A 25,731-nucleotide genomic window follows, 5' to 3' on the forward strand; every position below is an offset into this window, starting at 1 on the left:
TTACGATACAACTTTTTATCCTCCTCTTTAGCAACTCCTATGTTATCTAGACACACGGCAGTGTGTCCGCCAAGTTCGAGCAAAAAAAGCGACACACCGGCCGTGGGTTATATTACACGAACCATTTCGGGCCAAATTCGACCCCCCTGTAACTCAAAATCTATTTTATTTATGCATATCAAATTTCTAGTATCTGTTGAGACCCCCTCACTTATCTAAAATACAAAATTTCATTAATATACCTATTGTAGGTCTTGAGATATTGACGTCAGAAAATAGCTATTTTTACTATACACTCACTGACTGACTGATTCACTGACTCACTCATCAAAAACCTAGACCACTTCCAATGATCGTATTGACTTGAAATTTGGTATGGAGGTAGGTCTTTATGTCAAGGTAAAGGGAAAAATCTGAAAATGGCCAAGTGTGAGTCGGTTTCAAAATAATGAAGGTGTTTTATACCCGGTGTAAATTTATACCCCTAAGGAACTAAAACTATTAAATTTATCTATATTTATATAATATATATCTTCGAATGGTACAAAGGTTTGTATTTAGTCAAAGTAAAGTAAAAATCTGAAAACGACCAAGTGTGAATCACTTTCGAAAATAACGAATGTGTAACTTTGATCCACGAACATAATATATGATAACATGTCATGTCAGTCAGTTGGTAAATCTAGTCCATTTATTTAATCTAGTTCATTTCTTTGTAAGAAACATAGTGCATATAAAAAAATCTAAAAGATAGTATAAATGAGACATTTCTTTAACTAACTTCATCATAAGAAAAAATAAAAATAAACAACCTTACAAAAATAAATGAAATCCCACCCAAAACAAAAATGTGAAAGACTGCCAAGTTCGATAATATGGGAATGCTTCGCCTATAAAAGAAGTGAGATCTGAATAAGTACCAAGTTCCATACATATACCTCAGTTAAAAATAGTTGCTTTTTAATGATGTTACTTGGCAAGTTTTAATAGAAAATTAAATACTTGATTCATTGCGTTTAGTAGGTTTATAACGGTGTATGAAAACTTGCCAAGTAACATCATTAAAAAGCAACTATTTTTAACTGAGGTATGTGTATGGAACTTGGTACTTATTCAGATCTCACTTCTTTTATAGGCGAAGCATTCCCATATTATCGAACTTGGCAGTCTTTCACATTTTTGTTTTGGGTGGGATTTTACATGCACTAGACTATTTGTGTATGTGTCTACGTTGCAAATTTATTTCGATGGGTTCAGTAGTTTTGGCGTAAAAGTACAACAGACAGCAATAAAATAAAAGTTAAGAATGTGCGAATGATGCGCATTAATAACTGAGGACTAATTATTATAATATATGATGTATATTGATATAATTATGTACTCGGATTACTATAGATATTCAAGACAAACAGGGTGGCTGATAAAAAATACGGAAAGCAAAATATTTGAAAATATTAGCGTTTGTTTGTTTGTATTTTTTTTGGGAGGAAGTTCTTATTTATCATATTACCTAAGTGTTGGTGGTGTTGGTACATATTTGATTCGCGTAACGTATAACGTTACGTTATAATAATAATGAATCAGGTTACTCCTTTCAAAAAATTGTCTCAAAGTCAATATTTTATTTTGCTTTCAAACAATGCGTGTCGATTCTTTTTCTCATCCGACCAGGTAATGGATAATGATGCGTATTATATTATATTGAGAATTTTCCTGTACCTTCTCTACCCACATATTTTTATTGACACGAAAATAAATATTTCAATCTCTAAACATTTACGGATTTTTTGGTCTAAAACTAACTTCTTCCTCGTACCGATATCAAGTTGTAGAGAAGTAAATCCTTCTAATACCTATCTCCTTAGGGGCTCTCTCGTTTACCTACATAATAACAAACTTGAGACTACGTCTTCCTTCCGCATATGTTCCGATTGAGATCCAATTTAACATGGTACATTTGAACCTATGCAAGTATTTGCATTTTCAGATTTATATATTTCCTTTTTTCTTGAGGCTAGCAGTGATTTCAAACAAACTTGTTTTTGGCTCGCTTCGTACATGACATAGTCCGAGCGGAAAATCCGCTGGTGTGAAAACGCTGTTGAGTAGGCGTGTCTTGACTAAGCACCTGCGTACAATCGACGATTTGGCAAGAAAAAATGGTTCGGTTATCGTTATAGAAAAGGTGCATCTCACCGTTAAAGTTGATCAACCAACAAGACCTAAAATAGGTCCTATATTGTCCACATTCAGTGTTTCCTTGGGACCTAAACTAGGTCATCGTTCTATCTTATGAGGCGCCATCCACGCTGTGTCGTAATCACATTTTGCGCTAATTATTTCCAGTGTAGTGTGTCTTCTGCAAAATAGACCTTAATTAACCACTTTATCTATATTCTTAGAAGATCAGACGGGTTTTGACATTAACAGGATTATCAACATAAGAAGTTTTATTTCAAATAGGTAAGGAAAGAACAATGTCAGACGTCCATAGTAACTTAGGTTCAATAAAAATATTTCATGTACAGTGAAAATTCTTACAGTTTTTTGTGTAGTTTAATGTCAGAAGCTTTTCTATGTTTTCCACTTTTGCATTGAACTTCTCAAAACCAAATTATTCCAAATTATTTAAACGAAAAACCTGTAGGTCCCGGCTGTCATTGAACATCCTTGGCAGTCGTTACGGGTAGTCAGAAGCCAGTAAGTCTGACACCAGTCTAACTAAGGGGTATTGGGTTGCCCGGGTAACTGGGTTGAGGAGGTCAGATAGGCAGTCGCTTCTTGTAAAGCACTGGTACTCAGCTGAATCCGGTTAGACTGGAAGCCGACCCCAACATAGTTGGGAAAAGGCTCGGAGGATGATGATGATGATTTAAACGAAAAACCTGAACTCGATAAACAAAATAATATTTTATAAACATAATAATATAATATAATTAGTATTATATATTTAAATTTTTGTAGTAAAGAACTTTGTGTCCGTGAGAATTTAGTTTTAAAAGTTGATTGGGTGGGCCGAAACCTGACATTTTTCTTTGTAAAACAGATCAAGGAAACACATCCCATTACTCAACTAAGATAGAAAATACTAAAGAAAAGGGAAATTATGAGAATTTATTAATTAATTGTAATACTATTGAAATTATTGACAGAACATCGTCCATCATAGTTTTATCTTCTAGATGACTACAAGGAGAATCATCTAAAAATGAAAAAAATAAAGTCATGTTAGTTACACTGATTATAACTTAAGCGATGCAGAACCATTGAAAATTTGAGGAGTAGATAGATAGATATATTCTTTATTATGCACACCAATTAACAATCAACAAGAACAAACAAAAATTTGGAAGTCGGTGACACAATGGGCGGTCTTATCGCTAAAAGCGATCTCTTACAGACAACCTTTGGATGGATTGTGAAAAAAGGAAATAACCATATCGCAGGTAGTTTTGGTGCACTATGATGTATATATAATATTAATACGTAAAACAATAACAAAGCTAGAGTAGCTTAGATCCAAGAGAACGACATAGGATTTTTGTCACCATCCGGCCACATGAAGCAGAAACCGCAGGCAAAAGCTAGTTCTAAATATAACCTTGCTTGTGTAGGCAGGTTTTCTTTGCTACATAAAGTATTTTTAGTCCTAAAAAAGTTTTCAATTCAACACCCTTTTATGCAAGATAAAAACCATAAAAAAATTGTGCTACTTATTTAATAATAAACTCTCAATGAAAGAAATTATCAACTCACCTATTTTAGCTTCACTAGGTGCTTTATTACTAACAAACGATGTAATTAAATCTTAAGAGCTAATATTATCAAAGGAAATATGAAGGTGCAGAATCAGTCACTTAACGTGCTTCGTGAAGTCCATTTCAACGGGCCTGGCAAATATGCACTTTGCGAAACATACGTGAATAATTAACCTAACACGTAAATGTAGCTCTTTGTTGTGAGGCCAACTCCGGGGAGTAATTAAAGCAAAGACTTTAAACTAAAAGCACCTTAAGTAGGTACTGTTGTATATAGTCCATCCATTCAACTGTTCCTACTCACAGGTTTGGAACAGACACAATCTGCAAACTTCTCAACGTTAGCTAAATAGTTCACTGACCGAAAGGGTCATTGATGTCTTCGTGTTTAGAATAAGAGGCAGTGACTTCAATTCTGTTATATTGTATCTCTTATTCTAGGATTTGTGATAACACAATTAGTTAATTATAGGTACCTTACTAGTTTCAAAGCGCCACGTGAATAGGTACACGTGTATTAAGGGGTTAATTAAATGTTTAATGTGATGACATTGTCTGGTACAGTTGGTGTTATTTTAATCTGGTTTTTGTTATTATAGTCAAATGAAAAAGAATACTGTCGCTGCCAATATAATATACCAAACTTATAACGTACCTACGTGAAATTCATGAAATGAATTCTCTTGCTATTCGTTTAGTGACTTTTAATTTCTTCTAATAGCGCGGTCAAAATAGACATTTGAAATAACAAAAATTCCCGGAAAGCCAAATTTTGGTGGAGAGCTGGGGTTTACCATAACAAATAAAATACTAAAAGTCCCTATCGATCCCATGTGTGCGTCAAAAGTTATTCGAGGTCAAAAGTCAAAATTTGAGGTTTTTTGAATTTTTTTCAAAAACCATTCGTTTTATAAAAAAAAACACATCAGATCAAAGTTGTAGATCTTAAAATTCTCTGATGCATCAATATGATAATGTTGTGCGAATAAAATATAAAGTTAAAACAAAAAAAACGCTTTTATTTAGACGTGCGAGCTGATAAAGCTTCAGCATAGGTACTGCTATCATAAGAAATACCTTTTTCAGTTAATAATGATCCCTTGTTTTTTTTTCGCGAGTTAAGACTTTGTGGTGGAGTCTCTTAACTCGTTGTGACAGCGTACATTTTCTATCACAATTATTGAATATAAGAGAAAAAAATGCGATGGTCCGCGGCAACACACCCGAATCCTTAGCAGCGCCTTAGAATTGTTATCGCATATTTCATTAACATCAAATATAATTAAATCTGTTTTTTTAGGAGCTAACTAAACTTCAAATTGGAAATACCATTTCTATTAAACCCAACCGAGTTGATCTACTTTTCACTATCATTTTGGAATGTACTAAAAATAACCATTCAATAAAATATAACTTTTCTCGTACTCAATGCTGGCATGTCAACGGACAATGCATTTTTGTTCGTAATGAATTTTATAAAATATATTGACAGAGTGAAAAATGTTGGCAGTCTGAATGGTTTGTACTTGAATATAAAGTACTAATTTTTTGGTAGAAGGATATAAAGTAGTTGTTGGATGACTCGCAAATTAATAACGTGAGTTCAACAATTGGAAATAATTCAGGCGAAATTCGAAGTGAATAAAATTTTTATTTTTGGGAAAGTTGTTCCTGCTGATTTGCCATGATCTTACTACATTTTGTGTCTTAATAAGCTTGTACTGTGATCTTACTGATCTTTTATGTGAACAACAAAAATATAATATTTTTTTCAATTCAATTACATTTTTTCTTCAAAACAAAAAATCTTGACACTTCTTAAAACAGGATTAACAAAATGGGTCGTTCGTCGTTTCGCCCCACAAGCGATTGGCACCGCGGTGCCAATCGACGAAGTACAGTTTTTGAATGGGTCGATTCGCACCACAGTTTTTGTTTTTGTTTTATTCGGGGCGAATCGCCCAAGGTATCTTAAGCATAGGTCGATTCGCACCACGCAGCAAAACATTTGGTTAACTCATTTCAAATACTGTCAATTCTAATTATTTATTTGAACAGTCGCTACGAAAATTGACATCATCTACCAGGAGAGCAGAAGTGTAAAAGTGAGTGAATTGTGTTGAAAAGGATTAGGGGGAAACTCTAGGAATATTAACAGTTGGGAAAACTCGGCCTGAAAAGCACGGGCAAGTTTACCATGAGAAGGAAGTAACGTAGGTAAATCGACCCATTGAAATATTTTTCCTGAAAACTGGTAGTTGTGAAATTTTTCACAGCTCAAATTCGTCAGGAGGGCTAAAGATCTTTTTCATAATTTTTTCATCAAAAATATTATAAGTAAAATACTTGGTCTAGAAAAATGGACTCCTACTACCTAATATAAACTTTGTTACTACTGTGTACCTAATAAAAAAATGTTTTATTTTTTTATATTTACGTTTTGCATCAAAATTGAGATTATTTTAATTATCTTATATTGGGTACTAGGAGTTCAGCATTTTAGACAAATTCAACCGAATCCTCCGAGCCTTTTCCCCAACTATGTTGGAGTCGGCTTCCAGTCTAACCGGATGTACTTTTTAAGGAGCGACTGCCCTATCTGACCCCCCCAACCCAGTTACCCGGGCAACCCTTTGGTTAGACTGGTGTCAGAGTTACTGGCTTCCGACAACCCGAATTAGAGAAAGTAATTTATGCGAACTTCGAAAATATTCTGACTAATTAGCTGTTCCACCCGCTTCAAGGAAAGTGATCGTTGATTACTGACGTGATACATGCATTGTATTTTATTTTATTATTTTGCCTTGAATTTATTATAGTTAATGTGCTCGGTGGGAGGTGGACTGTATTCAATGGTTGCGGTAAACACCGAGATAGACCGAAAAACTGGGCCTTAAATAAAACAACTATAGTTCGGCCATTCAGAGAATGCGTTCCTGACACGTCGCGATTGAACTGACGACGTAACTACATTCATTGATTATTGATATAATAATGTTGTTTTAATGCTCCTCAATTGTTAAAACGGTAAACAACCAGCAAAAATATTTTTATCGTAACTGCAACGCCATTGCAAAGTTACGTCGTCAGTTCAATCGCGACGTGTCAGGAACGCATTCTCTGAATGGCCGAACTATAGGTAAAAGAAATCAGAAAAAAACGAGAGGGCGGCTCGCTGCGAGACGGCGCGATGACAACTCAAAAACAAAAAACGAGCTAAAAAACAACACAGCTAGTTAGCAGCCAGTGCTGCAAGGAGTTCGGTTAATGCTTGCGAACCTCGCCCTCGTTGGTAATTTTATTTGTTTAATGACATTAAAATAATATAACAAAATCATAGTACAAATTAAATAAAAAGGAAAACAACAATAAACTAATTACGTCGTTAACAGTTAATAAGGACCACTACTTAGCGAGAACTGATAAATCTGTAGCAGTGAGTACGTCTTGCCCCCTTAGACGGCACTGCTTGCGGTAGCGTCGGCGGTCGGGTTGCCTCCCTTCCTCAAAAATGTGCGAGGGGGGCGATGGCTGATCCTCGCGTTATGCTCGTGAACGGGTGCTGCTTGTGGTGCCTGGTCGTCTTACTGACTATATAAGTAGTACTATATAATTAGGTAAACTCATTTATATATATTTTTTTGTTTCTGGCTGAGTGGACTAATAAACATTATCGCACATGTAGGCGGGCACTACCTTATATCCTATTATAAATAATTGGAGGCTATTTTTCTTTTCATTAAATTGATTACGCTTGGAGTTAGTTAAGGTATGTAGAGGCTGCATATTGTATAATGTAATACATGTTGCACACAAATGTATATGTATATAATAAATTGTTGAAAGGTTCTTGTAACAGACAGACATGTGTTGCTGCGGAGTTTGTTGCGCGACTTCTTCTTCCCAGCAAAAACACATAGTTTTTTTTTATAAAAATTATGAAAAAGATCTAAGTCTTTTTGCCTCCTGACAATTTTGAGCTGTACAAAAATTTCACAACTACCAGATTTCATGAAATTAAGTCGTAATGGATGCTTATGCTAACTTCGAAAATATTCTGAATAACTAGCTATTCCACGCGGTCTCACCCGCGCCCCGAGGGATTTACTTAAAGTATTTTATGCTATCCTAGTACATCGTAAGATGAAACTGGGTGCCAGAAAAGTTCAGATACAAAAATGCATCTTTCGGTTTTGAAGTATGGATAAAACTTCGGTAGGTAATGATACTACACGGAAAACGTTATAATAAAAACTGCTTATCTCCTCTGACTACAATCACAATTTCAAAAACAGAACTGTTTCATATTGTGGGGCGAATCAACCCATTCCAAATGTGTAGTTCGTCGATTGGCACCACGGGGCGAATCGACCCATTCAAAAATTGTACTTCGTCGATTGGCACCGCGGTGCCAATCGCTTGTGGGGCGAAACGACGAACGACCCAACAAAATACAAAAAAAAAACGTTAATAAATACATAACAAAATATAAATATAAAAATCTACATTCAGAATTCATAGGAAAATCTTTCTTGGCATGGTCAGTTTATTTTTATAGCTGATCTGATATATTTTAATAATTTTTGGACACTAAAGTATCGATTTTAGATTTGTCATAACGGCGTTACTGGTACAATAAATTCGTTCGTTTTTATATTTTAGCTGGTTAGTGATATTAATAAATAAATAAAATAAATAAATAAAATTTTTATTTATCCACAGTTACATAGTTTGCCTTAAAATTAACTTAGGTACATTGATTTGGTGTAGGTAACTATATGTAGTAGCAGACATTGGTTTTTTTGGATCGGCGGTCCCCAAACTAGGCTAGGCCTGTATCTTGGGAGCCCGAGTTGCGGTTACAATGAGTACTTTTGTCGAATTATAGGTCGTATGCGGTGTGTTATGTTTCAATATTCTGAATTTCTGATGCCATCATCAGCAAATCAAATGCGGATTCAACTAAGCAACAAGCATGGTAAGTCCTTTGAATGCATATTCTAAGTGCTGCCCAAGTTCCGTGGTTTTCCTATATGTTCGCCTTGTCACTAAGCTTCTTATCAAACAATGCACGTTGCAACTAAGTTACAGCTGTTCTGTTGTGCTGGTCGCGGCCCGTGGGAACTACTACGTGCACCCGTATAAAAAGTATCTTATAACCTTGTAGCCTTGATAGATAAATGGGAATTTTTGATTTGAACAATCTTATATTGAAAGATTTTTTCTAAGTTGCTAAGATTTAGCACATTCAAACAAACAACTATTCAGATTTTTAGCCGTAGATTGTGATAAAAAATGTATACTGTACCATACTTATTTGGCAATCGTCTCGGTGTGATGTTAATTGTCTGGGTGTTGTGCGCAGCTGAAACATCACCACAGTTCATAAATGTAATGGAGGGTTTATTTTTAACCCAATTATTTTTAATTTCATTATCAGCCTCGCTTCAATCTCACGGGATTTTGTTCCCGCTTCAGATTAACACTTCGTATGGGTTATCCGAGCAATCGAGTTGTAGGTTCCATATTAAACCGTTAAATTATACTTGGCAGCAATTTTGTGTTTTCATTTAGAAATAGTTTCCAGTCTTTACAAAAACTATTCGTTTTCTATGAAATATGTTGTTTTTTTACGGTAACACACACCAAATTTAAAAGTTACTTAAGTAATTTCGGGTAAAAACAGTGTTGCTGTAATTACTATTAATGTACAAGAAATGATATGGATCACACAAATGAGACATGATGGAAAACTTGAAATGGACGCAGAAGTTGTGAGCAAATTATTATCTTTGTGGTAATCTAAGACCTGGTTAGCAAGCAGGCTAGTGCCCGCTCCCAATATTACATCCTATTTACTAACGGATTATTGGCCATGTGGGAGGCACTTTATTCGTGTAGCTAGTATTCCCGTTAACTAAATAAGATAAACTCGTTTATAAAGAGAGAGGGGTTACGCTCACGTCGCTTCGTTCCAGGGTCAATTCGAGTTTACGACCAGTCGTTCATCAGTCTTACAATTAAGCCGTTGGGGGATTATTCTTTTCTTAAAAAGACTGCTTATTTTGCGAGAAATTCTTGTCTGTCGCAGTTGTGCATTATTACAAATGTCGTGGTGGTATGACGGATTAGATCTTATTACGTTTTTCATACACAAGACTATGTAAATACTAATTAGTTCAAAGCGTGTGGATCTCTTGGTTTTAGTATGACTACCTTTATCTTTACCAATATTATAAAACTGAAGAGATTGTTTGTTTGAACGTGCTTATCTCAACTAGAGGACAACAGGATTTTTTTTGGAAAATGCTTTCAGTGCAACAATTGTCCATTTAGCGAGTAAGATTTCTTGTTCACACAAGTACGTTATTGAAAATAACATTGTAAAGACAAACTCTTTTTTTTTTGTTTCTGATAGAGAGTTTATTTGTATTCACAGACGCCTTGTGAATAAAAATTCACGACGAGTATTTTCGGTCTTGCTGTAGCTCGCCTCGTTATAATTTTTTTCTCATACACGAAAAAATCTATCTCTGAATCGTGAAATGTTCTCTAAAAGGTGGAATTGGAATTCCTTTGCAGTCGGCTTGAAATGTTTGTGGGCGGTCATATGGACAAATTGGTAGAAGATAAAAGGGAGACGTTCGCTCTATAAAATCCTTTTATAAATCGTAAGTTACTATGCAGTTGTGAACACTCCAAGTGAAATGGACGCATATTTGGCCGTACAACTGAACGAATGATGTCTATATTTTTAACTTTGTCTTTCAAAAAGTACTGTAAAGATTTTGCAGTTAGAGTAATTATTATTTTCTCTATTTTTTCTCGTATCTGATCTGCAATATCTGAAATAATCTCGTCAATTACTGACAAATCACAAATCACATCAAGGTAAAATAACAAGGTATTTTTTTAACTCAATGTCATGCCATGTCAACGTTTCTGCTGATTTGATAATAGTTAGGTGAGGTTTTTTATACGCCGAAACCGTTAAGAGCGCAACGTCGGGGAATTCTTTTGCAAAGATCATCGACGAAACTAAGTTGGTTGTAGTAGATCTTTCAGCTCAGAAATCACATTACATACATATATTATGTTTACTAACTATTAATATCGCATTATAGTAATTGGGCTATTGCCATACTGTTCCTTGTAACAATACTTCATTAGTGATTACATTGTTAGCTAGGCTTCGTGAGGTTGTAGTTTGCGTAACAATGGGTTGAAACATATTGGAATAGTCTGATTCGTAAAAAAGTTTAAAAGGGAACGTACGGAAGAAAACTGGGCTCATATAAGGCTGCTAGGAATCGGTGTAATCTGATGATACGCAACGCTTTAGATGCTTTGAACAGTCATTTCAGTACTTCTTTTGATTTGGATTATTTAACCAAACAGGATACACTCAATTTCATATCACGTCTAACGCGTCCTGATGTCAATCCTTTTAATTTGTAGCCAGTCGATGTGATCAGAAGAATTATTCTATCCATTAAATCAAACAATCTTTGACAAATGATTATTACCATCCTTGTCCCGACCCTTCCTGTTATCACCCACATTGTCAACTTCTCCCTGTACTCTGGAACTTTTCCCGTGCTTTGGCAAAAGCTTACGTGCGTCCTCTTCCCAAAATTGCCAGTCCCACTCTCCCTAGTCATTTCCGTCCAATCTCTATTCTTCCCTTCTTGTCCAAAGTGCTTGAGGCTTGTGCTCATAAGCAATTTGATTTTTTCTTCACTAGAGAGCGTGAAATCGTAGATTTCTTCAATTGCTTCGCAGATTTTGTCAAAGTAAGGCGTAATAAGTTCATATTATTTTTTTAATTTTAGTACGCAATCCTCGTGGTATTTGGCCTCTGTTAGAATGACATGATTTTCCGCGCTGTGAATGCGCTTCAAAATCTCTCGATGTACGTCGTCTTTGAATATAATAAGCATTCAAAGTCAAAGTCAAAGTCATTTATTATTTGCAAACATGGGTACAGGTACAGGTGTTAGGTTTTTAAAAGTTCTCCATATTCTACCGATATAATAGTTTTGCTATATTTGCTTGCTCTTATTATATGGCTTTTGGTTTATTATACTTCGGCCGTTCAGAGAATGCGTTCCTGACACCTATCAGTTAGTCACGACTAGTGATGGGCACAACATAACACTGAGTTCGTTACCGTTCCTTCAAAATGAACCGCCGCATTATTTTAAGATTATTTTCGTTTTAAATTGGCGGAATCATTTGTTTTATATTTTAGTTATTTAAGTGGAAACCAAAAAAAGGTAATATTCATATAATAAAATTGTTTTATTTATTCTTTGTTACAAGTACATTGAATTGAATGTGCGAACAGAATATTAATCAGACTCCGATTTGCTTGAGGAGGTGGTGTCTTCATCATCATCTTCGCCTACATGTATAATTATATTATTATCAATAACAGAATCAATCCTGATATCTCGGTCTAACAAAAGCCGGGTAATCAAATAAAAACAGATCGAAAACACTTGAAAAACGTGGTCTATGCGCACGAAACGACAACGGACGACTGTTTTAGCGTCACAAAATGGCGGCCCGTAACGCCATTTGGGGTTACCATTTTTAATCTAAGTATAAAAATGCGGTTTGGTCATAGTTTTATTTTTATATTTCATAAAAGTTATAATTAAGTCTTATAGTCCATTATTTTCCAATTCTTAAAAAGAAAATCAAAACGTATTATTTTATATTATAACTGTATAAGAACAGATTACGATACTTGCCTGTTATTTTTAGCACAGCACTACAAAATATAAACCGCTGACATAACCTTGTAATAGCGCAGTATAGATTTAGAAAAATATTGTTTACCAAGTTATTTGACACTCAGTTTGGCACAAAATTATAACATTCATTGATTATTGATATAATAATGTTGTTTTAATGCTCCTCAATTGTTAAAACGGTAAACAACCAGCAAAAATATTTTTATCGTAACTGCAACGCCATTGCAAAGTTACGTCGTCAGTTCAATCGCGACGTGTCAGGAACGCATTCTCTGAATGGCCGAACAACGCAATAGTTCTGATTTTCAGGGTATGTCTCATAATAGCTGGTTAATTGTTCCAATAAATATTTAGTCGGAACCTACAAACAATGCTCAATACTTTGAAATGACCCGTTATACGAAGTCATTATAAATCCCATACAATGAAAACAGTTAGCTGTTTAAACAGCCATGTTCCCAGGCCCCGACACAATCCCGCTAACTTTTCCATTTAGCATGATTCAGTGTTGGCACTAATTATTATTCACAACTTCTCGCTTCATGCCAGCATTTAATCTAAGTTGAAATAGGATTGAATTTGAATTTGAGCGGCCGTTTAACTAGGTACTTCATTTGCAGGCTCGAAGTCGTGACAATCCTACTTAGGTTTCTACTGAGAAAGTTTGTTTTTTTTGTTAAATATTACCTAATCATACAAACATAATATTTTCCTAGTGAGCATGCCCGGTCCTATATTCAATTCAAAGTTCCCGGAAGGAATAGCTTATCGATTATTCCATAATATTCTATAGATCACGTGGCTGTTCATCTGGGTGAGGATCGACGATGAGATGAAATAATTGCCGATTTACTTACTAATGAAAGTGCTGGCAGAGCTAGTAATAGCTTTGATAAAGACCTGCGTCACAAAGGGTGCATGTTTATGAAACATAGTGCCTGCGTGCATTCACCACAGTGTAGCTCACAGCAGCAGAGTTTAGGTAACTACTCCGATGTGCGATCGATGTATGTGGTTAAAGAGTTGCTGGAACTACCAATTAATTCATAATCAAAATGTGTTTTCCGCGAATAATTAAAACATTAACTACTACTTCATCCTCATAGTTTCAACTTCAGCCCGGGTAACAAATTCCCGCATCCGGATTACATATAGCATGTGAATCAGGGACTTTGTAAAAGGTGGAAGATGTTTTGAAATCAGTCCGAGGAAAACAAACCTTGCCTCTTTATTAATAGTGTAGATGACTTTACCTTATTGACTTTACCTTCCCACTGTGAACATATCATGTTATATATTGTGTCTACAGATTCGCCATTCGAAGTTATTTGTGTCGTAACTTTTATAAAAAGCTTTGTTCATTAATTACATTGGGTTTGAACGTCAAAACATTTTCACTTCTTAAGTTACCTTCGTAGATAAGTTTCACCTTTTTATTTCATCGAAGAATAAACAATATTCACATATAAAATAACTCTTACCTGTAAGTAATTATGTTAAGGCTAGATAAATAGTTTGATAAGAGAAAAGCCTGTATGTTATTCTGATTACTGCCAAGTTTCATCAAGTAGTTTCTGATGCTGATGCGTCAATAGTGGAATAAAAATTTTCAAACGTGTAATGGTTAGAAATAAATTGCTCCTCGTCGCTGTCACTGTGTAATCTACCCAAAAGGCTGGCAGCATTGCCACGTTGGATGGCAATGCTCAACCTCTGTGCGAAATAAAAGCCAGCCTTTGGGTCCCGGGAATTACATACAGTATAATACTTTCCCCAATTGATTAGAAGCATTTTGTTGCCCAATACATCCCAATGTTTTGTCGCAAATCCACGAGAAGTTCTGGGAACTGCCTTTGTAATGACATCAGCTAGCTGATCTGTTGAAGCTGTCTTAAAAACCGTCAGTGTACCTTCCTGCACCATTTCCCTCATAAAAAAATGTCTAATATGGATATGTTTTGCCCCTTTGTGGAACTCTGAATTTCTTTAGATTCTAAACATCCATTTGCATGGTAGCCTTTCTATTGCTTCCCAAGGCTTCGTTATAGGCTCAGAAAAGTGATCAATGTCAATCAGGCAAACATACTCCTTCATCCACTGTGGAGGTCTAAGGGTTGACCTGTCTCTTAAATTGTACCTGTGAGATTCAGGTTCCGTAATCTCTTCTTGAGCATCAACAAACTCTTCTGCTTCAGAAGCATCTTGAATGAGAGTATTATATTCTCTCTAGAATCGTCAATGATGGAGTAAAAATCCTCAACCGTCTAATACACGTTCGCATTATAATTAGTAGGAAATAGCAATTCTGAGAATCAATAGAGCTACTTCGAGAAACTTAAATATAAAATATCGATGTTACATTGTTTAAAGTAGCGGCACAATGAATCAATTGATTTGAAAGCAAAAATTTGCGAGTTTTTGAATTACAATCAGTCGATACAAAGATTGAAAAGTCTTTCAACGATGGAAACAATAGTCCAACCTTTAAGGCTAGCATTATTAACAATTGTAATATTTATTTTAAGACTTCCAAAGTTCCCGCTAGGATTACATTACTTTTGCAAATAAGCTTTTGAACGTAACTTCGGTTGTCATGTAGATGCCAGGACTCATTACAGAGACGTTTACTCCTATTTCGGGTAGAACAGATTATTTCAATGATGTATAAATATAATTTATAAAAATTCAGATATTTCATGTGACTTTATTTACTTAGATATTTACAATACATATTTACAATAAATATCAAAAACTATCCTAGTAAAACGAACAACTAAAAAGCGTCAAAAAATTCGTCCCCATCGCTGTCAACTGGGAGCGTGCCCAAGAGGCTGGCAGCATTACCTCGTTGGATCGCCATGCTGATTCTTTGTCCGAGGTAATAGCCGCCTAGAGAGGTCTTTAAATAGAATGTGAGCATTCGGACCCCACGACCCGAGGGTTTCAACCCCAAACGGTTCGAAAATATAGTTTCCGACAAGGCCACTATATTTCCGCCGCTTGAGGTTCTCCGCAGCCGCAGCGGCAGCAGCAGCACAGCACGCAGAACTTGGAAGGTGTGATGGCGCAAGAGTATCGACACGGGTTGCGTCCCATACTAAAGGCCTACCCATCTTCCAAGGGAATAACGACATGCCGTCTGGTCTCTTACCGGCGTCGCGTGCCAAGCCGTTTGGTTCTAATACAGCTGGTACCCCGACGGCAACAAGAGCTCGACGTATAATGTCATTGATGTTTGCATGTATAAAAATAAAAAAGGGAAATAATTTATAAAGCACAATATTTGGTACTTTGTATTTTATCGATCCCGATTTTTGGCTCAATAACATTCTCGTACTCGTATATTACATAAAAGCGATGGTCCAAAAAAAACCCAGAGTCGATTCAGACAAATTAGGTATCAATAGCTTTATTAAAATGCACAATTTACCCCACCGAAAAAAAATTGCCCATATCCATGGGATATATGAGTTATAGACGAACAAAGTATATATGAAATAATCGTGAATAACTTGTTATTTTTACCAGTTTTTTCAACAGCATTATATTAATAACTAGCTTTCGCCCGCGGTTTAACCCCCGTCCTGTAGCCGGATAGTGACAAAAACCTTCTCCAGGGTCTAAGTTACCTCCCCTCTAATTTTCAGCCAAATCGGTCAAGCCGTTTTCATGTTATGTCGTGACAACGGAAAGTGGGTTTCATTTTTATATAATATATAGATAATAATCACATCATCAGGTATCTGTGGAGATCTAAGGGGGAGGCCTATGTTCAGCAGTGGACGTCCTATGGCTGAGAAGATGATGATGATGATGATGAATCACATCATCCACACTATCTACTATATAGGTACCTTATACTATATACTATCTACCTTTTCGATATAATCATCCCCTTACATGCTTGGCTTCGGCCCGCATGTAAGGTTTTATACTCTTTTCATAGAGAAGAAAACCAAATAACATAAAAAAAAAATTAAAAAAAAAAAATCATAGGACAATAATAAATATAACTAGCGATCATTATGCAACTATCAAGTTCAAAATCCTTTATTAATGAGATAACGTCTATTTTTTTAAGTTCTCTAGCATAATTAACTATCTTTGTTATTCATTATATATCTTGAACCTTCGTTTGCTTTGCTACCGTTGTGATCTGTGCGTTTCATTATTGGATTTTTAAGGCCTGTTTTTTCTACACCGGACACCGATTTACTCTTTTGTTTTGGACATTGCTAATATGGAGGTGAACAATCGTTGTGTGAACTGTAGTCGCTCAGTGTTACGGAGACAACGTCATGTTTTGTCGCTTCAGTTTTTGGAGTCACATCGAATCGTCGTGGAGCACCTACTGAATCATGGACAACCACAAGAAGTAAGTCTTAAGTCAAGTCCAGTTAGCCGTTCGTGGCAGTAAAAACTTAACACATAGTGTCTGACATTACGTACTTACAAAACTTAAAACATTAACTTACATTAATTAACTTACAAAAATTAAAATTATGTACTTACAAAAATGGTCATATTAGGTTGATAATAAAATATTAATTATGTAATATTATGTCTCGTTGATTTCAGATCGTCTTTGATGGGTCAAGATCTATTTGTCATCCTTGCTGGCAACGCATTGAATATGCATTGAGGCAACCATCAACACCTGAAGCACCACCGCAATCGTTTTCTTTAACTGGATTTACACGTGCCGCGAATACTTCAAGAAGATGTCTCTTCGACAATTGTACTTCAACACAACTTCGACAAGTGCCCGACAGTATAAAAGCGCACTTATTAAGCTATTATTCTTTTTACATACCAGAATTAGCACGAGTCTGTCGATTTCATTTAATGAATTCATCATTTGAGGATTTCTCTGTAAATGTGAGTAATCGCCAAGATAATTTCAAAAACGAGAACTTACGCGAGATAGTTATGTTGTATACACGAGTGCTTGAAAGAAAAGGTAATGTTGACTTTGAAAGGCTTCATGAAATAAGTGAAGAAGATCTCCATTTTTGGACTGGAATGAACCATAACCAGTTTGAGAGTATCTTACAAGAAACACCGTCTTTACGACAAACTAATAAGTGCAATACTGTATTGGGCGTATACCTATGTAAACTTAGATCAGGTGAACCTCACGTAAGACTGGCATCTTTGATAAACACATCGAAAACGTCTTTACAGCGCATGTTAAAGCAGGCTAGACGATGTCTCAAAAATGAATACCTTCCTCGGCATCTGGGGTTTGACCACATCAGCCGACATGAAGTGATCGAAAGAAATAGGACACTTCCGAATTATATTTTCGGTAATGAAGAGCGAACAAAGGCCATTTTAATTATCGACGGCACTTATTTATTTATTCAAAAATCTTCCAACTTTCTATTTCACAGATTAAGCTATAGCTTACACAAGTATAGCAACTTGATTAAGCCCTTCATGATTGTGTGTGCTGATGGCTATATCATAGAAGTGACTGGACCCTACGGCGCCAGAACTTCAGACTCCGACATAGTAAAACTAATATTAGATAACCATGATGGTCCCATGGAAGAAGCTCCAATGCGATGGTTTTTACACCCAAATGATGTATTTGTTTTGGATCGGGGTTTCCGAGACTGTTTGCCGGATCTAGAGGGATGTGGATGTAACGCTTACATGCCACCGTCTGTAGGACGTAATGAAAGACAATTAAGTACAATAGCGGCAAATAAATCCAGATTGATAACCATGGTTAGATGGGTCGTAGAAACCATTAATGGCACGATAAAAAGAGATTTTAAAATATTTAGACACAAATATTTTAATATAGCGCTAGGCAACGCAATGACAGATTATAGAATAGCTGCAGCGCTTACCAATGCAACTCATCTAACATATGAAGACAGCAGATTTACTGAAGAGTTTATAGAGATGATTGAAAGAAATAGGGACAGGCCGAACCTATTAGCCGATTACGTCGATGAACATCATTGGGATCGACAAAGAATTGCGTTTGCCCTAATGGATGCAACAAACCCCAATCTATCGGATTTTCCAAGAATGGATTATGACCAATTAATTGTGTTCGCAATAGGCACATACCACGTAAAACTTGCAAGGTCTTACTGTTGCGAACATATTAGAGGAACTGGGGTTTTTTCAATTGAAGTTTTTAGACACCCCGAAAGGATAAATATTAATAACGAAGAAAGTACGTTAATTAGGTGTCGAATCCATTCCAGGCACGTCGGGACAAGAACATATTACTGTTATGTTTTATATAACACTAATAGGATTTCGGAATACTGTTGCAGCTGTATTCATGGTCGCCGCACATTGGGCAGTTGTGCCCACATAATAAGCATTATATATTATCTGGCCTGGGCCAGGTACCAAGACGACCTTATGCAACCTGCTGTGTTCTTAGATCATATATTAATAGACATTGAAAATAATTGAAATAAATATTTTTCCCACAGTATTTGTTTTTTTTTTTAATAAGCGACTGAAAAAATAAATAATCTGAGACAAAATAGGCACATTCAATTGTAAAAAGATTTCACGACAAAAGTATCTTGACATATGATTTACAAGCTGTAAAATATAAGATTTCAACTTGATAGGTTCATATAATCGCTACTTATATTTATTATTGTCCTATGATTATTATTATTAATATATTGCTGTTGAAAAAACTGATAAAAATAACAAGTTATTCATTATTAATATATTGCTGTTGCAAACACTGGTAAAAATAACCAGTTATTCATGATTTTTCCAATATACTTTGTTAGCCTATAACTTTTATATCCCATGGACATGGGCATAATTTTTTCGGTGGGGTAAATTGTGCATTTTAATAAAGCTATTGATACCTGATTTGTCTAAATCGACTCTGGGTTTTTGGTCCATACATTTTTGGACCATCACCTTTAAAATTTCTCGATGTTTGTACCTCTCTGTGACGGTGATATCTCTAGTGTCCTTTCCCTCAAGCGAGTAAACTTGTAATTGGGTTTGAAAAACTTTCTGAAGCGAATACTTACGCTTGTCTGTATGTAAAAAATATTTTTCTAAATTAGCTCCCAGTCCTTTGCAGTTAGAGTTTATTTCTTTTTGTAACAGTTTTTGCTAAAGTAGTTGGAGTTAGCCAAAGTATTTTTATTAAAATATGTGGGCATCAGAATGACTACTATTTAAGTGAATAAAATGTCCAAAGAAAGGTTATTTACTCGTATAATGTTATATTTTTTTAACTTTTTCCATGCATATTTATTGTTGTAGGCTTTTTGTTCGCAGTATTTTATTTCAATTTAGGTACATAATACATATAAAGTGATATAATAGTGAATTGTATCCCAGTGTGAGAAGTAAAAGAAACTGCGTTTTTTTGCAAGTAACAAAAATATTTTATTTACGCAACATGTGCTTAAATAAACGTAAACCAATAAACTCATTATAAAACTGATACATAACAAAAGCTCTTACCTGCAAGTAACAAGCTTTTAATTTAAAATTATACTTGTAAAAACACTGGGGTTATTAAATCAAACGTAACTTCACATTTTTGTAATTTTTCATCAAATGTCAAAATCAATTCAAATGTCATCATGTCTATGAAGTTCCGTTACATGTATTCAAGTTCTTCTTATAAAATACTTAGTAAGGGCCTTACTTAAGTTTTGGTGTTTTCTATGATCTCTATAATCGCTCTTGAGATTGATGCTTGACCTCAGTGCATTGAATTCCTTTCTGGGAATGTATTTATATTTATCAAACATCGTATCAGCTCATAGTCAAGAGTGGTGTTGCATAGTTTTCTGTTTGCACGTCGCCAAACAATGTACCCCTTGTAGTTGTCATTCTCGTAATGTATATGTTTATAGCGTACCGCCATATGGTATGGCAATATCGTACCACTTTTTTATTTTTCTTTTTAACCATAACCATTTGTAATATTTAGAAAAGGGCTTAATTGTTCTTAGTTTTTTCATTTCCTGCTGCAGAAAACTTTTCAAAGGTTTTTTATTATATTTTGTATGTTATTTAGTTTTCTTCTCTATGAAGAGAGTGTAAAACCTTACATGCGGGCCGGAGCCAAGCGTGTAAGGGGATGATTATATCGAAAAAGTAGATGATAGTGTGGATGATGTTAGGAATTTACGTGTAATGCGGCAAGTGTTGAGTATAGTTGCTTTTTGAAGCATGTGTAGTGTGTGGGTCAGTCACCAGTCTAACCAAGGGGTATCGGGTTGCCCGGGTAACTGGGTTGAGGAGGTCAGATAGGCAGTCGCTTCTTGTAAAGCACTGGTACTCAGCTGAATCCGGTTAGACTGGAAGCCGACCCCAACATGATTGGGAAAAAGGCTCGGAGGATGATGATGTAGTGTGTGGGTAGGCATGTGTAATGTGTTTAGACTTTGTGAGAGAGATTTGGGTATGATACCGGTGGATGACAGTACAATGGGGACTATGTGGACGGTTTGTGCTTTCCACTGGGTTTTTAGTTCTATTGCAAGATCCTGATATTTACTTAGTTTTTCTGATATGGTTGTTTGGATATTGTGCGAGTTTGGTATTGCAATGTCTATTAAGTAGACTGTTTTGGTAGACTTATCGTGTACTGTAATATCAGGTCTGTTATAGTGTATCGTTTTATCAGTTAATATTGTGCGGTCCCAGTAGATTTTATGATTAAGATTTTCTAAAATTGTTTCGGGTTTATATTTATAATACGGTACCATCTTATCTGTGAGTTAGTATCTGTTAGCTAGGTGTTGGTGTATGATTGCTGCAACCTGGTCGTGCCGGTGCTTATAGTCGGTCTGTGCAAGGGATTTACACGCCCCTGTAATGTGTTGTATCGTTTCAGACGCAGTGTTGCAGTGTCTACATAGGTCAGTCGGCTGAGTTTGGTCTTTTATAATATATTTTCTATAGTTCCTAGTAACTATAATCTGGTCTTGTATAGCGAGCATGAACCCTTCGGTCTCCGGAAACAACTCGCCTCTCCTGAGCCATTCGTTCGACTTAAGTTTATCGACGTATACAGAGTTTTTTTAGGTTTCTTCTCTTGTAAGAGAGTATAAAAACCTTTACATGCGGGCCGGGACCAAGCGTGCAAGGGGATGATTAGATAGAGATTGTGGAAGATAGTGTGGATGATGTCAGAAATTTTCTAGTGATGCGGCAAGTGTTAAGAATGGTGGCTTTTTGAAGCATGTGTAATGTATAAGGAGGCATTTGTAATATGTTGAGGCTTTGTGTAAGGGTTGTAGATAGTCAGTAGATGACATAACTATACTGACTATGTGGTCAGTCTGTGCTTTCCACTGAGTTTTAATTTCAATTGCTAGATCTTGGTATTTTGCAAGTTTTTCTGAAATGGTCGTTTGAATGTTGTGTGAGTTTGGGATGGCGATATCTATTAAATAAACTGTTTTATATAGTGGTTTTGTCGTATACTGTGATGTCGGGTCTATTGTAGTGAATGGTTTTGTCTGTGATTATTGTTCGATCCCAGTAAATTTTTTGGTTCCTATTTTCTAAAATGGTTTTATTTATTTACAAGGCACACCAACAACTTATTTACAATTGCTTACGCATATATAAGTTTACAATTGTTAGTCCTGTGTAAATAAGTCAGTTACAGGTGTGCACAACGCTCACAGAGAATAGCGTGGTCGACTGTAAAAAAAATAGAAACCAAACTATTCAATTACTGTATTTATTGTTATTCAATTCTATTTAAATGAGAATTGAATTACATTTACACATTAAAGAATAAACAACATAACAAGGTTTGTAAGAAAGCATTGATTTTGAGATTTATAGCATTTACTTTGATTTGTTGCAATGTTAATGATAATATTCAACATGGTTGTATGGTATTAGAATCAAAAAATATTTTTAAACTGCTCATTATCTTCTATATATTAAAAAAAAATATGATATCTTGCATCTTTTACTTTTCTGCAGTGTTCAATGCCATAGGTACATTGCAGCAGTAAATATATACAAATTCATGTGACGAAACCATAGCGTGATACGGAAGGTAACAATGCTATCTCTCGAGTTATAAGTAAACATGAAAAATACATATTTTATAATCATGCATTGCCATGAACACCGATACTTAAATAAATTAAGTTCTAGAACTCCCAACGACGGAAAATATTATTAATAATTTTTGTTATAAATAGTTATTCTATTAGGGTTGAATTGTAATTTAAGATTTCTGTTGTTGAGTTGTGTCAGTAGATTAGTAATTAATACAGTTGCCAGACCTTCGTCACAGATTGGCGACAGATTTTTTTGATGATACAACTCAGTTGACAGATGTCGGCTCCAAAGGAATATAATTTGAAAAAACCTAATCCAACTCTTTTAATACAGCATATCAATATTTGCGCACAGGCTTAGCTCATATCTTTTTTCTGTAGGAGACCATCGTTCAATCGTTTATACTCGCTAATAATTATAAGATGCTTCTTTTGTTAACTTTACCTATATACTGTAAAGTTGAAGTTCTGGCAGCCACGGGCTCGACGTCTACATAACACTTCTCAAGATAGTCTTCGTTTTGTTTGAAGGTGTTTTTGGCTGTTACAACTAAGTTTTTTTTTTTAATCCTAGATTGTTCTAGCTGATATCAATGTATATGCAAAATCATGTCAAATAACGTGTGGTGTTTATGCTGTTGAGATATTACTATTGGAGTCGTTAATTTGCATTGAAAAATCCATGTCTCGCTATGAATTAGAAATAAGGATTTGTTTGATTGAATTGGCCTGCCAGTCGAGTTGTCGATTCAAGTCTGAATGGCTTGGTAACAATATTATAATGCACACCCGTATCTAAAGCCCTCCGCATGTGACCCACGAAGGACGCGGCTGCGATGCTTGCCGATACGATATGGACCTCGGCCATAGTGAATTGTATCTCGTTGAAACGAACAAATCGGCGAGCCGAGACGTGTTTTTGCGCTCAATATGAAGATTCATTACAAAACTCGTCCCAATTTTAAGGTTTTGTTGTATACCCAGTGTTATTTCTGTCGATTTCTTTAGACCCTTGTGAGAGTTATTTCATTCTGAGATTTTTTAAGACAATTCGTCATTATAATGTCGGCTAGGAATCTAGGCTAACTCCGAACCCACGTTAACATCTGGTTTTTATCCACGCGCGGGAAGTAGTATTTGGTCACGGCTGAGACCGAGCACAGCTACAGCTAGTTACCGAGTAAACGAGTAACGAGTGGATTAAAATACAAAAGTAAAAATAGGGCCAGCGTATTTAAGTTAATTGGAGCGGTAAACAACGTCAACAATTATTTACTGCCAGTATCGACCTGGCCAGTATGACGTTATCGCTATTACATCAGCAAACTACTTTAGAAATGTAAACATACCGTAGAGATATTATAATCAAATCTGTGGCCTCGTCAAAGCGCGGGCTACCGAATTCCGTTTATATCAAACAGTTTGCCGCTGTTCAAGATCAACAATTAAGCTCGATCCAAATAAAAATACTATTCCGTTCGTCCTCCATGTGACGTTCACTACAGATGAAAACTCGATCAATGCAAAAATAACTAGTCATATCTCTATCTGACCGTTTGTCGGGCTTTCATGCCAAAACTACTAAACCGATCTAAGTACAATTTGTACATATTGTCTGAGTCTTAGAAATAATTAGGCTATTTTTATCTGGGTTTTAAGTATAGTAGTTCCCTGAGAACAGTTAGTATTTCTGTTGCCTAATTTCCGACACTGAAGTAAACCACTTTTCCTCGACACAAAAATTATTCGTCCCATTTACTACATTACTACATCAGCCGTGCTCTTAAACAAATGGTCTGTGAGTACCTTACGTTACTCACTATAAAGTTTCACGAGTTTATGTATTACAGGCCCGCATAGTATGCTAGCCTAGGACCGCTACGAGTAAACGCGTAGGGTAGTGCTACGGCGTAGCACAGGATTTCCCCGCGGGAAGCCTCAATGTGTTTGCACGTAGCCCCAAGTGAATGTTTCATGTTGTATATCGCTAAGGTTACTACGTTTGAGTGCATGAGTAACAACCATGTTACATTTTGGTACTTTGTTTTGAACGTAGAAGATCGGTCGAGGAAAGAGCGTTTATTACTGCAGTGTAAAAGTATCACAAATAATTGCTAAACTATCCATTTAGTGTCGCTATTCCGTACCAAAATTAACTTTTTTTGCAGGAACTGGTAGATATAATGCTGAAGCGAATGGATCCAGATTTGGATGGAGTGATCAATTTCCAAGATTTTCACGATAGCGTGTTAAAGACGCCATCTTTGCTGGAGAGCCTCGGCTACTGTTTTCCGGAGAGACCCGCGGTATTTGCCTTTATAGCTACCTGGTGCCCAGTCTGGGGGAAAATGTGAAATATTTTGTAACAGGTTATAAAGTTAATTCTGTAATCATTTTTATATAGGTATAAAATCTTAATCAAATATTATAATGAAATCAATATTAAAATAATGATAATTATATGAACAATGATTTAATATCAGTGTTTTTACTTTGAGTAGTACAAAGCAAGTTCGATAGCATAGTTGATCCGAGAGGCATGAATTGATCGCAGCCAGAATCAACGGCCTATATACATATCATGACGGGAAGGGACAAAAGCAAGCAAGTTGAGCGTGACTTAATAAACAGTATCACAAAATAAAAATATATTTCCCAAGGGTGCAACTCGCAATTTTGGTTAATATTACCTTATCTTATCTGTTGAGTTCATGGCCTAATATTTCGTTTATAACACAAAGAATACTGTAATAGCTCTGCGGTAATATCTCTCTTGATTGTTGAATGCGGATGATGAGCTACCTAATGAAGCCCCACTGCTAATCAAGGATTCGATAGGTAGGTAATTGTATCATATTGTTATTACTACAGGGTCAGCGAACTGAATATAGACAACACGGTCAGACTATCAAATATTACATATTTTATATTAGCTCTTATTTCGCTGAGTGTAAAAACTTATATGAATCAGAGATTGTTAGGTGAAATGTACCTATTCGATATGACGAAAAGTATGGTTTTGAAAATTGTTTATGATTTTACCAGGTTATTCGTCAACTGGACACACGCAACTCGCCACACGTGTGTCCAGTTGGTAAAAATGAAAATTTTAACATTTATAATTTCGTCAACAGGACACGTCAAGATCTTCATTCGTGTCCAGCTGTTCAG

The 25,731-nt window shown here is 35.7% G+C and overlaps 2 protein-coding genes across 2 annotated transcripts in view; both read left to right on the top strand.

Moving 5' to 3' along the window:
* LOC124644765 (EF-hand calcium-binding domain-containing protein 1-like) overlaps positions 1 to 24,914 on the top strand; it is a 38,042-nt gene extending 13,128 nt beyond the window's left edge. Inside the window, exon 5 of the mRNA XM_047184296.1 lies at positions 24,729 to 24,914. Within this exon, the coding sequence (XP_047040252.1) occupies positions 24,729 to 24,914 (186 nt within the window). The remainder of the gene's footprint in view (positions 1 to 24,728) is intronic.
* On the top strand, positions 17,934 to 18,985 carry LOC124644764. Its single transcript, XM_047184295.1, has one exon. The coding sequence runs from the start codon at positions 17,957 to 17,959 to the stop codon at positions 18,956 to 18,958; it is 1,002 nt and encodes a 333-aa protein (XP_047040251.1). The 5' UTR covers positions 17,934 to 17,956; the 3' UTR covers positions 18,959 to 18,985.
* Positions 24,915 to 25,731: the final 817 nt, after the last annotated feature.

The sequence above is a fragment of the Helicoverpa zea genome, chromosome 31, assembly GCF_022581195.2.
Source record: "Helicoverpa zea isolate HzStark_Cry1AcR chromosome 31, ilHelZeax1.1, whole genome shotgun sequence".
Classification (NCBI taxonomy): domain Eukaryota; kingdom Metazoa; phylum Arthropoda; class Insecta; order Lepidoptera; family Noctuidae; genus Helicoverpa; species Helicoverpa zea.